The 17,129-nt window shown below is 44.3% G+C and overlaps 1 protein-coding gene across 1 annotated transcript; it reads right to left on the reverse strand.

Annotated features, from left to right (window-relative positions):
* Nucleotides 1–1,522: 1,522 nt before the first annotated feature.
* On the reverse strand, nt 1,523–17,097 carry L2HGDH (L-2-hydroxyglutarate dehydrogenase; the record flags this gene model as incomplete). Its single annotated transcript, XM_026056099.1, has 9 exons — nt 1,523–2,409; nt 5,511–5,642; nt 6,896–7,053; nt 8,113–8,280; nt 9,943–9,977; nt 10,467–10,629; nt 12,813–12,944; nt 15,412–15,563; nt 16,938–17,097. Coding segments are annotated over 9 exons (1,296 nt in total), but the record flags the coding sequence as incomplete, so codon positions are not given.
* Nucleotides 17,098–17,129: the final 32 nt, after the last annotated feature.

Raw genomic sequence — 17,129 nt, forward strand, 5'->3', positions numbered from 1 at the left:
CCCCTGGCGAGCGCGCGGCGCCGCCGCAGCCCCCAGCCAAGGCGCCCGTCACCCTCCGGCTGCGCCCGGCTTCGCTACGGCAGCGGAAACACATGGACCCTACAGCGAATTTTGGAAAAAAACGCAATTTTAATGACAACAGAGGGAGGCGAGGTGATCAAAGCCATCCGTGTGACTGGACGCCTTAAAAAAAAAAAGAAAAAGAAATTCATGCAGTTTCACATTTTTGTGTCAATTTACGTATTAAACTCCGTTATCCTAATTCCCAGAATTGCTTTAGAAAGGTTTATAAACTTTAGCTCTAAAAATATTTATATTTCATAGAATTCTATAATTTGAAAGCTTCAGTTAAAGCCTACCGGAAAATAATCATCTCCTGAGAATAAAACAGCAAGCGAATGACTGGAAAGCACTGTACGGTTAAATGTGCTGACTTACGATTCACCACAGCATGACTGCTTTACATTTCAATGTTCATTCTTCTGTTAATACACGTTAGGGCCACACCTTGAGTGGGAGGAAGCCGCTTTTGCAATCTTTTTTGTAGTATTTACTGTTGATAGGCAACACTTCTGCAGAGGAGTGAAGATACGACCGTCTCACTGCGAAGATGCGGCTTTTGCACAGCTGCACGATGTTTTGGCATTTGGAACATCTGAGCCTTCATCCAGTTTTATTGTGGCTAAAAATAATGTGCATCAAAGCTTCTCTTTGAGGAACCGATTATCTGAATTTCCAGGTTGCCCTTATACGGGAGTCACTTTTCCAGTAAAGTAGATGTCACCAAGAAAAAAAACAGCACACCTGACCTCCTATGCTAACATGCTCCCTCACGCATGTTAGAGAAGTACAGAAAGAAACTTAAAAAAAAAAAAAGAGTATGGCAAATTGCCTGGTAGCAAACTACCCACAATTATCTGTATTACCCAACATCCTGTGAACATCTGCTTTAGAAGTATTCCGAAGTACTTTGTCCCTGGGGCCACATAATTCTTTTTTTTGCAGCAATTACGCAGAACACACCGAGATACTCGGTTAGCTTAGCACCAAATTTGTTCAACAGCTCTATTTCAAAGCACATTCTCCATACGGATTCTCTTCCAGGTGCGCCTTTGATAATGCTTCAAGTATAAATAGGAGTTTGCAAGAGTAACCAGTATGTTCTAAGCTCCCCTCGTGCCAGACATCTGGGAAATGGGAAACCTTCCTGACTCATCGCTGTTCGGGCTCTAAGGGAAGTAGTATGCAACATGACTCAATTAAGACAGGTTTCTGTAGCTTCCCTCCCTTCGCGTTTGCCTTTACAAAGACCATTTCCACTGCATTGCTCAACATGCTCTACAGAGATAAGCTCCTTCTGCATTACCAGTATTCAAAGGGAAAAAAAACAAACCCACCCACCAATGTAGTTCCTGATCAGTGGCGACTTCCCAAATTTAGGTTAGATGAAAAATGACTGTTTATGTATACATTTTGATTTCAGCTGTACACAAAAGCAGAGACAGATCAGACAGACTGCATATCTGAATCACATATCTAAATTTACTTGGATTTGGTAATCCCTTGTTAGGCTTATTTTTCTCTGACACACTCTACATTCACGTAGAAGGCTCTGAATTTTGTTTTCAGTCTATGATAAAGCCCTTAATTCCATATTTGCAGAACCCTTAAGCACTGTTTATCCTTTTATCTCCATTATTTTAAGTTAGGGGACTGAATGCTCCAAACCAATTTAAAGAAAAGACAGCGAGAAAACACACAGAGAACCTCCCCAGGCTTGTGGTTTTTCAGAGGATCATCCTGCCTCTATAGAGCACCAGGAGGAGGCACGGAAAGTCAGCGGCAATTTGGGCTCCCCCTATGGCCCGCGACTGCCCTGGGACCCTCGCTGAGAGCCCAGCACCAGCCGCTCCGCAGACTCTCCCTGCTCGGGCGAACGAGGCAGCCTTCACTGTGGTTTGGCCACGTGCTGCTTTCTTGCAGACGCTGGTATAGCACCAGATTTTATCGGGCATCGCAGCTCCTTTATTTGGGAAGTTGCTAAGTCGTGGGCTTGCAAAGGCAAACATTGCAGCGGCTGGTTTTGCACGCAGCTATACCAGCGCTGATCGGGCAAGCAAGTTGCCCGTTTTATCTTTGTCCTTACAGGCTGCAGAGTTCATCCAGTGCTACACGGATATGAGGGGTAAAACACCACTGAACCTGTCAATCGTTCACAGTTCAAATCTTTGCTTCACTTCATCCGCAATCATTTTTGCGATGGCAAGGGAGGAGGTAGCAGCAGGAGACGGGGCATTTCTGACATGAAGAATTCTGCTTCCGATATCTCCAGTGCCTCCATCAAAGACAAAGTCATCTACCAGATTTCCATCACTGTCCAACGCTTGGGCTCTCACTCCAGACGGACCCCTGCAAATTAAAGGAAGAGCTCACCATTAGAGAGAAAATGTTGCGAGTTAACTATCCAGCCAATGTCACTGAACTACAACGAAGGCTAAGGCCAGCAAGAGTGACTTCTTTCAGAAATGTCAGGGAGGACCCAGGAATTAAGTACAAGCACCTGGAAACACATGTTTAAAACCACACTTTTTAGCCTGGGGATCCCTCTGTGTAAGATTAAGAAGCTACTGAAGCTTCTACATTCCACAGAAAGAGAGGACAAGAGAAGACACAAGTCTGCCTTATTCTAGATCAAAAAGAGGGATCTAAAATAAAGTCACATGGATTTTAAAATTATACAGATTTTATCCAACCTTTGGCACATTTTTCTGAGAGTTTAGAGCACAATATATAGCATCAAGATCAACAATAACAATTATATAAATGGCCACAAACATTTGTATTTGTACCAGTTATCACGTCTGTCAAGAAAGGAAAAGGCATTCTTTGTCTTTCACTACACGAATATATTGCACCATTTGTAGCGCCACGGTTTTCCCATGGAAAGTAATGTGTAACACACCCTGAAAATGTTTTACAGCTGTGCAATTTGCACAGTACCTAACCATATACGTCTCATTTGATAGCTAAATAGATGTGTGATCATAAGGCTCGATAAGACTACTTTACTGCCAATATCTTCATAGCACGTGCAAAAATAGGGAGCATCTGTGCTCATTAATCCTACTCAACAGATTAAAAGTTCATGATCATTGCTTACAGATATTTCTATGGTCCTCACTATCACAGTATCAAGTGCCTCATAATTTTTTAAAGCATTTATTAGCATAGCATTCTCTCCAGCGGAAGTTTGGAAGTGCTATAAACCTCCTTTTGCAGATGAAAAAGCAAGGCAAAACCCAAGAACAGAAACTCATGCACACAGATAAATTTTCTAGCTTACTAGATTACCATCTAGATAGCTATCTAACTTTCTAGGTTACTAACAAACCTTCATAGCGTGACACGCACCTTACCGCTAAAAAAGAGGGAGGGAGGGAGGGGTGGTCTCGCTTGCCAGCAGACACACTTAGCCCAGGTAAGCATACCCGCTCAGGAAGTTATTCTGGGCTATCACATTAAAAATTACATCTGCTAAACTTCTTCAGGTAGACAAATTCTCAAGGTTTGCCCAAGGCTGCAAGGCAGAGCAGGGAGCTGAACCCGATCACCCAAATCTCAAGGCAGCATCACAGCCCCTGAGCACTGTGCACAGAAAGAAGCAGCGCAGGGCTGCAGCTTTTCACGAGCTAACCACGCTCTTTCCAAATCCTTTGACGGCACGACTACCTGCCATCTTGAGCTCGATGCAGCAGCTGTCTGACTGTCAGCAAGCGTAAGAGTTTAAGGATTTCTGCCGCATTTTAAGGCCTCATTAAGACCAAGCTCTTCTACGGCAGGCCAATGAATCTTCCCCAGCAGCGAGGAACCATAAACAGAAAAATGTACTGATACCTGCGCGGGGACTTTCTGCRCGAGTATAAGCACCAATATTTTCCCAACGCTCATTTTAGAAAAGATGACAAGAAAGACTGCAAAAGGATGGTTAGGATGATTGTAAAGGGCACTAGCACCTCTTTACAGAACTGAGAAGCACGAGGGATACGTGAACATCTGTGGCTCCTACATCTCATCTCAGAGGTGAAAGCACTGCAGGAAACGACACCAAATTCTCTCCTCAGAGATAATACAGAGGCAGATAGGCAGAGATCTGACATAATAGCTCAAAACAGAATAATTTTGTAAAAGTTTGTGTCTTGTTGGAGTTTCTGTGACCCTCTGGTGGCAAAAACAAAGCTACTACACTTCATTGGCTCCAAGTCAGCCTAGGAAATTTGCTTTCATTTCTCAGATATCGCTTGTTCTGCCATTCTGTAACACCTTACTGGGTGTTACCACCTCAGGCGGTTTCTCGAATAACCATAAACACATTGTTCATTTAGAGTTAGAGAGACAAGAATCAAGAGTATCATTTTACTAAAAATAACCCCCAAAATGGAAATTTCTGCTACTCTATTCTTATAAGAACGACATTTACATTGGGTCAGATTAAAGATCCACCTAATCAAGTACTTTGCGTCCAGCCACAGTCAAATGCTGATATGATAAGAACAGGAAAAGCACAGAAGACTTCTTTCAAATATTCTCCAGTCACCAGCAATTTGCAGCTCCGGGACTTCATCTCTCCAGTCCTGATCAGTGAGTTTCTCCTTTTTCAYCTCTCCCACAAGGCTCAGATTTGCAAATCTTCCACCAACGAGGCCGGGGAGATCATTCCAGTCTCCCAGCCCGTCTAGTTTTAAGTCTCCAAAGCAATAAGGTAAATGACATTTTAAACTCCTTTGAATCTGTTCATCTCATATATCTTAATATATCAAGAAGCTGAATACAATTTAATTGAGGTGATCGAACTAAGAYAATATTCAATCCCTCACCTGAAGGCACAGTGCTCTCCAACACACCTGCAAAAACAGCACTGTTCTCCTTCTCCTACAATACAYAGAGGTGCAAGCACCTTCCTAYGACCTCCGCCAGCTCTAGATCTCTYCCAGCCCTACAGCTTTCCACTTCCCTTCTTCTCATTAAACAGCTATGCTTTAAACCATCTTCTCCCTTCTCAGGGTCAATTTGCAGTCTTCTCTCTTCCTAGACAAAAAAAAATTACCCAGGGGTATCTTTACGCTATTTCCCTCCCTCTAGTAATATCAGTAAAAACTACCAATCTGGCTTCACCTGTGAATTTCATTAGTGTTTTTCTTCCTTTGTGAACTCAAATTATGTTCATGCTACTGGATATGTCATTAGGATGAAGAGACTCTTTGTTTTTTGTGGTGAATATGTCACGTACGTGAATTCCAGCCTATGGAGAGGCATGAAGTCAAACAAATATTCATCAAACTTGTCTGTACACAAGTGTACACAAGATAAAAAAACGTTCCTGTGGAAAGCATCTGAATGCTTCTGCGTTTTGGCAACATATTTCAGAGTAAGCTAATGATACATTTACTAGTGTTTAGACTAAGAGATTTAACAGGCCGCTGGATGTTACTAACAAGAAAAGTGTTCTTTACCTGAGTATATCATTGACGGTGACCTCAGGGATGAACCTCTGCAGCTGCTTCACCTGTGCGCTAAGGAAACACGCTCTGTACACTTCGCTCAGTCCGTACGAGAAGTTTCTCAGCACCAGCTTCCACAGCCCACTGCGGAGAGAAAAAATAACTGCAGCAAAACTGCGTCTTCCATGAAAAATGCAGCCACGTCGAACTAACGCTCTGTAACAACACAAGGCAGCAGATGCAATTGTAGGGCAAAAGCTCCCATTCCCAACATTAGCGATCCGAGCAGCGCTTTCTACTTGAGAAACACACGTTCCTCCTTCCCCACGCCAACAAGTCTGGCTAACAGAGCTCTGGTGTTCCAGCTAAATTGCTTCTGTGAGACTTCACTCTGGACACTAGTCCTGCCTATGCCTAGGATTTTTCACTGGTCCAATGAAGTAGTAAAAGACTGAAAGCCCACGGGCATGAGAGAAGAGAGAGACATCACTTGAGACTTTTTTCCCCCCCCACTATCATTCTGAAGACCATCACCCTCCTAAAAACCTCAGCTTTCAGTTAATGAATTTTGCTAGGTCTTTGCAAGTCTTGTTTGCTTGCCTCGCTTTCTCAAGTCTGCCGATATTAGTAGCCATAGACAGTGATCCAGATGCTTCAACTATTTCCTTTAATAAACTGCCTTAAGTCATGCTCCTTGCCAGAAAGCTCTCTTTCCCTGACCGTTTTGCAGCCCCTGCTTGGATTCTCCCCAATATTTCCACATCCTTTTTCAAGTCTAATTTCCAGAGTTGAGCGCTCAGTAGTGGTCTGTCCAATCCTTTATACAGGAGCAAAATTTCTCTTACCTTCTACAGATACCCTGTTTATTTCTGCTTGCACTTTTTGCAGTGATTCCTAATTCCTCTCAGATGCTACTTTCCAAGACAGCTTCCCAGCCGGTGTTCTTGGCTCCTAACATATTTTCTTGCATTTGGACATTTTTTAAATGCATGGTCTTATTAAGTTTAATAAGGCAATTCAGATCTGTGTATTCTCTTTTCCAAGAACCCTCTGCAGAGATTTTATCACACTGTCTAGGTTGATTAAAACATTACACTGCATTGGACCAAAACCAACCCTGGAGGAGCCCCGCTAGCAGCAATGCGGCTCGCCAGTGCTTTCCCATTAGCGGCTACATTCTCAGGCCTGCTGAGACATGCCTTGGTAGCTTCAAATAATTCAAATATTATATCACAGGAAGTTAAATGTCTTGGAGAAGTCCACCCATAGCAGCCCAACTGTCTTCAAACAGACCTAAAACTTGGCAAAAGCAACAGCAAGGTTTTTGACAAGAACTAGCTTCCGCGGAGTCATAACCTGACATTTAAATAACTGTACACRGGAGCCAAAAAGATTACCTGTACAGAACAGCATCCAAAAAGTCCGTAGGGCTGAAGTCGAGCAATTTGTAGCCCTCTCGCTTAAAGGCTAGCACTGCATTAGGACCAAGCCAAACGCTGCCATCCATTCTCGGTGTGAAATGAAATCCCAGAAAAGGAAACCGAGGATTGGGAACCTAAAGCAGGATACAACCGTTATTACAGCTCCTTCAAACCAGATCAGAGAAACAGCCACATGACCGCTCAAGCCAACAAATTCCTCCAGGAACCGGGAAAACATTTGCGAGGGGGAAAGTACAGACGTTTAGAGTTCACCGAGCAGGACACGGCAGGTAAAACAAAACAAAACGCACTACGGGAGTTATGCTCCCAATAAAAGGAAGTGATTTATTTTAAATAAACAAGTGAAAAGAAAGAAATCCATTTGCCATTTTTATTTCCAATCCTCATGGCAAAACAGCCACACAACTGGCTCCTGCACTCGTTTTTCTTCTGCACTGCTTTTCCCAATAAAAACAGGCTTTTAACATTTTCTGAGCTTAGTGGAACCACTCCACAAACAGATCCGTGCAATTTCCTAATCTCATTCTCACGTTTGGCCCTAAGGGATCATTTCAAGGAGCGACAGCCCCGCTCACAGAGGCGCGAAGCAACGCAGGGAGGCACCCGGCCATCCCAGCTACGTCCTCCCTCCCGCGCCACGACACGATCCTGAATCGAGCCCAGCGGGGAGCAGGTCGGACGGACACCCGGGCCCCGCGGTTCCACAGCGCCCCCAGGGCAGCCCGCTCCAGTGGGCAGCGGGCAAATCTAAGGTCATATTCAGAAAGCTGAGCTTGGGGAATCAGTACACAAAATCGAAGCCTACACCTAAGTAATTCATTACTTACTGTCGTCCTTCAGGGGCTTTTGAATCCTCTCTACAGGTTTATATTATAACTTAAAGAAAGAAGCCAGGCTTTCGTGGGCACATGGCCATCATATTAAACGTCTCATTCCTTCCCTAAAAACCCTAAAGCTAATTCATTTCTTTATTTAAATAGACAAACAACAAACCCACTGGAAACAATATTTCAGCATGGTACCTCTACCTGTTCCTCAAGAATTAACAGGAACAAGCTGTCCTGTCAGAAAGCAGCTGAATCTATATTCACATATTGCACATCGCTGCCCCTGTTTCTATAGTTTTAGCAGTTCTCAAAACACACTGCAAAATCCCAAAAGAGAGTACACACCGGGTAAATGTTTCCTTTAACCATATAGCACTTTTCTGGCTTTAGCAGCAAATAATCTCCACGGAAGGGCACGATACGAGGTTCAGGGCTGCAGCCACTTATTTCAGACAAGCGGTCYGAGTAAAGCCCTGCACAGGTCACAACGTGCCGGCAGTAGATTTCCTCACCCTAGGGAAAAAAACAAACAAACACACAGCTAAAAATTCAACATATGAACTTAAAAAACAAAAAAAATCCCCAACTACAAACCTCAAAAAATGAGTTAAGAAAAACAACTACGTTTTTGCAGACAGGCTGAAACATTTCAGTTGTTTCCTTTAATTCTTGATAATATTCTCCCTTGTTCCCTGGAGAACTATCCCACAATGGCAATTCATTGGACAGGTAGGACCGGAAGAATCTTTACAGGAAAAAAAAAAAAAAAGGGAAGAAAAAAGAAGAAAAAGAAGAAAAAAGATCAGTTTCACAAACCGTTTGGGCTCTGGTTGCCTGGCATGGAAATCTACTGCAAACATTTGATCTTTCATGTATACACTGCATACATAATTAAAANGAAGAAAAAAGAAGAAAAAGAAGAAAAAAGAAAAAGAAAGGTGTCGCCAGCTCTCAGGCTCCCTGCAGGCTCCCGGCCCGGTCCRCAGAGCCTCGTGCATCGCACGAGCGGCAGGGCAGGCGCCCAGTGCGTCAGAGCCGGCGACCGCTCCTCCAGCAAACCGACCGTCTCCCTTCGGCGCTCCCTCCTTTCTGCCTCCATCCTAGAGAACGCCGACGCCGTCCTAGCCAGCAGCTCCCTGGCCAGGCTTTCATTACCAGAGGGGACGTTAGAGGTGGGGTAGTTAAGCAACCGCGATATATTTGGTTAAATAAGGCCCTTAACAGATTTCACCCCCCACACTAGGAGTGGTTTGTAATACCGAATGGTATCCAGAAAGCCACACGAGTTCATAGCACGCAGTTATGCACAGCTGTTAAATACCTAAACACCTTACTACCTTCATACTTCTTTCTAAATAAAGAAATCTAAATCTATTATCTACATACCTTATGCTACTCGTTTTCGAAAACTGTGGTTTTTATTCTTCTTTCAACTAAAAATATTTTCATAAATTTTGTTTAAGTTTTTGGTGAGGGAATCTAACAGATTTTGGAGGCTACTTTTTAATGAAAGAGGGGAAACAGAACAAAAAAGAAACAGTAACTTGAAAGAGTGTGTGTGGGGGGTGTTTGTTTATCAGGGTTTTTTTTTGCTTCTTTATTATTATTTTTTTAAGAGTCCAGTTATCCACTCCTGAAGATGAAAAGGTTACTACTACATTCGCTGTGCAGCATTAACCGACGTGCAGGAATGACTCCAGGATTTGCACCTGTTTTACTAGATTATCTCCTAGCTTTCTTACTAAAAAGCAATTACAAACGCCTCCTTATCATTTTTATAGAAGCCAAAGATTGAAGGACAAATACGAAAATAAGTGTTTCTTATCAAGTGAGTCACAAAAACAGCCCATGGAAAAAACAAACAGAAGAATGTGCAAATCAGAAAGATAAGGGGCACATACAGTCAAACGCATGTTATGCAGCAGAAGGAAAAAGTCATAAATGCTTTATTATTTGCTTACACAGTGAAATCTGAACGTGGTCGTATGCTTTGTTAGGAACTGACTGAAGTTGTCTTTTATAACAGCAGTCCTAGACGACAACGAACATGTTACTAAACTGCAGTGTTCTAACTTTTTTAGAGAGTCGATTAAAGCACCGGAGCTCAACAAAAATTCTTAAGAAAAGAAGAAACAGCTTCCTATCAAGCAATTAAATCTTCAGCTTAGTTCTTACCTTAGAGTTCCTAACAACGACTGGGTATTTCAGCCCTGTAATATAATTAGACAAGAGAAGGAATTAATAGACTATATAACAGAAAGCTGACAGAACAGGCAGCTTGTTAGGATGAAGTGTTCTTCCACTGGAATATCTTCAGGTTACGGAGCAAATGCTGTTGGACATAACCGTGTTTGTGAATCAGTAATTTTCTTCACCCTTCCGCACCCTACAGCCTGACTGCAGCGTGGGTCCAGCCTGCCCTCTAGGACAGAAGAAAGAGTCACAAACATGTACATGTAATACCCAGCTAAACACATTTTTACTGTGAAGAGAACAACCTACTTCCTCTATTTTACTGGCATTTTCTTTTGCCAACATCTAATGTTTCAACTGAAGGGTGACCTGCCTGGGAAAAAAACTGAGTTTGCTCAGTACTCTCACCAACATTATTTTGTCTTTCATCTAAACATATCCCTAAGAGAGAGAGGGGCTAAAACGCAGTTTCAGTTACAACGAACATGTTTTGAACAAAATCTTACCATCTTCATTTTCTGGAGGACTTTCTTTAGCCATCTCCACGTTTGTCACTTCAAAATCAGTCAGGATCGTCCCACCTGCTTCCCGGAAGTCTTCAGCGTAGGACTGGGCCACTTGTCTATAATTCACAATGCCAGTGTATGGAGAATCAAGGGCCATCAGACCCTGAAACGGTATTGAGCAAGATGCAGAAACACAGCGAAAGTTATCTGTGCACTTTGGTCTTAGATACACAGTATATTCCATCTGGTATAATGCGCGCTGCCGCTGAGACGGGAGTGCTCCGGTCTCCCCGTTTCTGATGTTTGTTCATAGTCTCTTTATGGGCCAACTCTAGTGTTCATATGTGCTGAAACTAATATGGCCAGAAAAACTCAGGCTGGATTACAGTGATCATGAAACTACAGCATAAACAGTGCTTTCCTACAGAGCTGTCAATGATAAAACAGGTTACTTAACCCTGGCTTCAGCAAATATGTATTTATTTTTCCCCATGCGCTGTGTAATTCCATCTACAAACGGTTGCTTGGGAGTTCTGCCTGACACAGGGCTCCTGCCAAGGACTCCTCCGAGGCTCAAGACACGATCTGGCCAGGTCTCAACACTCACTGCCTTGCGTATCAGAGAGAAACGTCCTTGCTGAGCTAGACAACAGCCTGCACTTGCCCTCGCAGAAAGCACCCAAAGTTCAGTACACAGCTAGAATTGTTAATGTTTCACAATGACATTTTACTATCTTTACACCAAAAAGGCTGTTTCTCACATAATTTTTATCACGCTAGATGACATCACAACGGTTTCCTAGTTCCATCTATAAAATTGGGATAGTAGGAGTGCTTTACCTCAAAGAGATGCTTCAAACGTGAATGTGTCAAACATCGCCAGGCATTCAGATCCTACAATAATAAGGGCCATCTAAACGCCCCGACACAGAACGGTTCATAAAACGAAACCTAACACACAACCTTCCTCTCTACTTGATAATACAGTACAACGTGTTCTTTACAATTAACACCATTCAAGCTCCCTTTGCTTAGGAGGAAAGGATTCAGCTAAGGAAACCAAACCAAGAGACGACAGACCCATCTGAATGTAGCCATTTGCAGAAGTAGATGCTCAGCTGGATCTTAAACATGCAAAAAATGTGTTAAAGAGCAGACACAAAATGCTAAAAGAAAAAAAAAAAGCAAAAGAAAAAACCCCCAAAATTATTCCTCTCCAGAAAATTTTTATCTGTGCCTACAACTACTCCCAAGCAACAAGTCATGCAACTACACCAACAGCAGACACTTGCCAGATGAAACAGCATGGGGCATTTACATCCAGATTTTCCTTTCAGTCAAAGATCCACTAAACAACAGCAAATCTGTATTCCACAAGCTACTTACGTTCCTCCTGCTGTCAAAATAAACAGGCTGAGAAATGCTACATAACAACTCTACGTGCAGGAAGCAACTGGGTTGAAATCGGCTCCATCCAAATTTGTGCTTGCAGATAGGAAGGAATTTTCATTGCTGCACTACCAAGTTTAGTATCAGTTAAATGATCTTGGTGGGAAGGGGCAGAATCAGCTCAGCATAAACGCAGATATAACAGCTCTGATCTTGGCAAAGGAAAATCTATCTATCAACCACAAAAACATAGGAGAAAGTACCTGCAAGTAGAAGGAGAAAATCACTGATTGTCACTGGTGAGAGAACTGTTTTTTTTCCCTGAAAACCAACATGAGGGAGGACACCTCTGTGCAAAGCTGAAAAAAGGATGCAATTCCAACAACTTGTTGGCTCTGTCCATTTGCCTCTAGATTCAGTCCTGCACAGGGACTAACAAGTCTTCTTTCGACTTTGACCCAGGTAATTCCGGCTCCTTTTGGAGGCTGCAAGTGAAACATCACCCGCTCTCTAATTTAGGAATGCTGGCCCTTGGGATGCCGCCAGCGCATCATTTGCAATTAGCGCAGCAGCAGCTCTGTACGATTTCAGCACACAGAGAAGTGAACGATGAACGGATGAACATGGGAACGAGAACAGGCAAGCAGCAAAAATCTGGGGTGAAAGCAGGTGCCAACAAGAAAGATTCTTCAGGATCTCCTACAGTTGTGATAGACCTGGTCTAATTTGTATGTAATAGCACATGCATATGAAAGATTGTGTCATGCTAAACAGTTCCAGAAGTGAATAGATACATTTATTTTTGTTGGCAATTATATTTCTTCTGGGCCTTCAGACTCTCTTTCGAATTTGTCACACATACAAATTACCTCAAGGCCAGAAACATATGCGCATTAAATAACATCACCTGAGAAACTGGCAGTTTATATTCCATTTAAGAATAAGAAAACCCCTTACCCTGCAGAAGGGCTCTTTTGCTTGTATTTCTTTTGCTCCAATCAACTTCAGATCTCGGACGTTGTTCTGCAGCCCTCTTTYGTACAGAGCTTTGAGTCTTGGAATTTCGTCTTGTTCAACGGCTACAATCAGCTTCAGAAAAGATGACAAGGCACAGCAGTGAGCAAAACACGCGAAGCCAGCTCCGACGTGGCATCGAGCCCAAGCTAACAGCAAGCAATCGTCAGTGAGTGAACAGAGAATTATAGTGCGAGGGAAAAAGCTGTAGTTTGTGCCATCAATGGCACGAGATTCTATAAATGCCTACTGTTACCGATAAAGGACTAGTGTATTAAGGAGACAGTGAAAAACAAATGTTAAAATATAGTTTAAGCGACTATCCATGGATAATATTTGCTAAAAGTACTATGTGACCACAAATCTGAATGTGAAAGAGGAACGCATGCTTTTAAAGAGCCACTGGGATGCTTCTAAACATAAAGTTTACCTTAACCCAAGATGTACAAATCTCAAACAGTTTTGACATTAGAGCAAGGAGGGGTGCTGACATGGTGTCTAACCTGGACTGCACTAGGCTCGCTTCATTTCAGCACAAAGTTAGCTCTCAACTATCGGAAGAGCTTTGTCCAGGCTGTGAATTACCTGTGCCAAGAACACGAGAGCCGAGTTTGCACAGTCCATACCACTTCCAGAGGCAGCTCAGGTCTAGCAACACAGGCACTGTTGCTCCGAGTTCTCCAAGCCTTTCGTTTCAAACTAGCCTTAGTGCCTCAGCCTTATCTTCCCTGGGATAGAGACTGCTGGGGCAGGTGACACAGAAGCACACTGATTCAGCATTGGCAAAGGACCAGCAACGCCTCTGGGTCAGTGCTAGCCCCCCTAAGCCCAGCTTGACTCCTGCAGAGCAAGTCTGCTGTCCCACCCCATGTCTTTGGGCTTTGGGTTCAGCACAGGCTGGTAGGCGCCTAACTTTGGGTGCATCACTGCGCAAATCAACAGTGCCATCTTGTGACCCAGCTCAAGGAGCGCAGCGTGCACACTCAGGGCTCTGCGCGGTCAGAGCAACACAAACACGACGCCGGCGCAGGGCCCATCAGCACTGCCACGTCCCGGCATCTCCGCTCTGCACCCCAGGATGTGCAAGAGATTATTGACTAAGCACCAGCACCTGCACCCAGGGCCCAGCYGGCGCTGAGGAAGAGCCACTGAGCCAGGAGACCATGACCTGCCTCTTGCMGCAGCAGACGGGTCTGCACGGCACTGATAAGAGAGAGGCTGGTGCTGTCCAGGATGTTCATGAGTTACCTGGAAAGAGGTGACCAGGGAGGTGAGAAAGTCTGGCCATGCTGCAAAGAGATTCAAGGTGGTTCGGACAAGAGCTGTCTCTAAAGAACTGCCAAAGGACCTTAGGAGGTAAACGAAACAGCTGGCTAATGAAATAGCAGATGAAATTCAATGTAGATAAACGTGAAATGATGGGAAAAACAGTCTTAGCCGTAGGGTTATGATAAACAATCCTGTGAAAACAACAGCTCARTGCTCAGCAGCARTCAAAAAAGCCCCAAATTGAATGATCGGAACATCTCATCTTGTATCAAAGATGCATTAAAACTARAAATGGTTCAGAGAAGGAGGGCAGGGATGATCAGAGTCATGAAACAGCTGCTCTAAGAGGAATGACTGAGTAGACTAGGACTCACCGGCTGAGAGAGATGACATTGGGGGAGGAAGAGAGAGAAAATTATGATTGACCTGGAGAGCATGAGCACAGATCAACTGTTCACCACCAGTACAGGGACTAAGGGCCATCAGATGAAGCTAAGAGGAGCTGGTTTCAAAACGAAAGGAGGTAGCTCTTCATGCAATGGGTTATTGACCTCTGGAACTGCTCGCCAAAGGATGCTCTGATGCAAAAAGTTTTAACGGAAAAGTACTTGGAAGAGAATTCATTAACAATCACAACAGAGAAGCCAGATCAGGCTCACAGATTATCCTGGGCTGAAAATGGTTTGAAGCTGGAAGAGTTTATCACATTTTCTTCTCCTGTTCTTATTCTTTCCTTGGTCTCTGTTTATAGACACTCCTGGAAACAGGATATAGGGTTGGGTGGACCCTAATCTGAATCAGTATAGCCATTCTTACTTCCCCAGCATTTTAGGTTGTATTAGCTGGAGGTAACATGGCATAAATGCAGGTAGCTGGGTCGCATCTGGAGCTGCATGAATACAGTGAGTCTTTTCAGAGCTTGGTAGGCCAAGAAGCGTGGCACAAGCATACTGAGAGCCTTTGTACTCCCTGGAGCTAGCGGCTCTACATGGGTGCCACTCTGTAGCACTCAGCTTCTGCCTTTACCTGGGGTATTTCAGCTCAGCCCTCAGTTAAGGAGAATTTACTGCTTAGGCCCAGAGAAGGAACTGATTTGAACTGCTGGAAGGAAGGGAGAAAAAAAAAAAAAGGTAGATTCTTCCTGAAGGTAGTAAGCGTTGCACAAAAGCATCTCCTGCTTGAAAATACCATAACCATGTCTACGCCATACACCGTAACATACAATATGCAGCCACAGTTTCGAAAGGCAAAGAATACACAGCAGTTCCTATACCTTCCCGCACTGTTTATACGGTATTCCCTTCTGGTCGCAGTACTCATAGCAGAGGGCTGCGCCCTGCACACACAGCTTAGCTTTCAGAGATCCCGGGGTGTAGTAGATTCCGCTATGAATCACACCGCTGTTATGTCCACTCTGGTGATGAGCTAAATAAAAAGAAAAGCGTGTTGTTAAAATACATGTTCCCATGATTGGTTCATACCTTAATTAGGCCAGCTGTCAGAAAAATGAGCAATTTAAAGTCCTGCCCTAAATGAGTGTTACAAGAGATCCTCAAATCAAATAACTACACAGCACGCACAATTGCTCCCTGGTCTCAAAACGCTAGCAAAATACTGACACAGCAGCACCTAGTTAATAATAAATAATCACAGCTTGCAGTGAGCTGAGTCAACAGGAAAAACATTACGAGTTTTTCTTCCAAGCCTCCAAGGGCTACAATTGCATGCCAATGAATCCAAACTTTCTACATATCAAAATTAATTTTAGGAAATTCCATTTCCTAAGGGAAATGCATCTGTAAAGGCCTCATCTATCTTAACGTCAGTGCAGTCCTCAGCTTCTTCGGATGTGCTGGCAGGCCTGGGAGGCTTTTCAAATATTCGTGAGCCAGATTTGGTTGCTATTTCCTCTTCATAACTAAGTAAAATAGAGATGGAAGACATCAAGAACATACTACACTTAGCTTTTTGTTCCAAGTAATTTGGACGGGTTCTCCCTCTTAAAATATCGACCCTCAAGTGTCATCCCTGCTTTGCGCTCACACCCCTGGTGACCACTTCTTGCGCGCACCGTCTTGGCAATCCAAAGGCATTTCATATTTTAAATGCACCCGCTCACCAAGAGCGATGCATAGCCTGGCTGATGGAGCCGCTTAAAGCAAGAGCTTGCGCTCTTATTTCGTGTTAGCAGTTTGCAGGATTCCTGGGGTTGCTCCTCCCTACCCTAAGCGCCTGGGTATCTCCGTAAGTGCTTCGTGCGAAGGGACTGCCGATGCTCGCTGAACCTGTGCTCGTTTTGAGCGGGTCAGAACAGCTTTCACAGAAGGACACGACAGGGCTCAGACTTTCTTATTTCAAAGCCTGGATTTCCCGTGTCCCTGAACACGGATAAAATAACCGTTCACAGTGGTAGCTGTGCCTTTTTACTCCGGCTACGCTGCGCCAGTAACTAGCAGCGTCTTCCCAGCTATCGCTGCATTCGTTCTTCACCTTTGGCCTCCCACGTGAACGGCGGTGTCCAGAAACACAGGAAAAATGACCACGGTTTACAGTTCTGACGCTTGACAGGCGTCACTTTTGCCCAGACCGGCAGTTCCAGAACGTTTTTGAGCAGCTTTCACACCCCTGTTTTGCTCTTTACCCACCGACTCTTCTCCCAGAGCAAGAGCAGCGCCCGAGGGCACAAGCTCGCCCTCCTCGCCGAGCAAGGCCCCAAAGGAGGACGCTCTGCGAGGAGGTGCCGCCGCCGCGAGACCCGTGGAGACCCCAGCAGCGGCGCGGGGAGCCCCCACRTCGTACCCAGCTCCTTCTCCTTCTCCAGCACGGCGAAGGCGAGCGACGGGTGRCGCAGGACGAGCTCCCGGGCCGACGCCAGCCCCACGATCCCGGCACCGACCACGGCCACGTCGAAAGTGCTGCGTAAAAGGAATWAATGAATAAATAAATAAACATTAATACCGCGTGGTAAGGACCGAGCACGCAGCGCCGGGG

The sequence above is a fragment of the Apteryx rowi genome, unplaced genomic scaffold (genome assembly GCF_003343035.1).
Source record: "Apteryx rowi isolate R43461 unplaced genomic scaffold, aptRow1 scaffold_13, whole genome shotgun sequence".
Taxonomy (NCBI): Eukaryota; Metazoa; Chordata; class Aves; order Apterygiformes; family Apterygidae; genus Apteryx; species Apteryx rowi.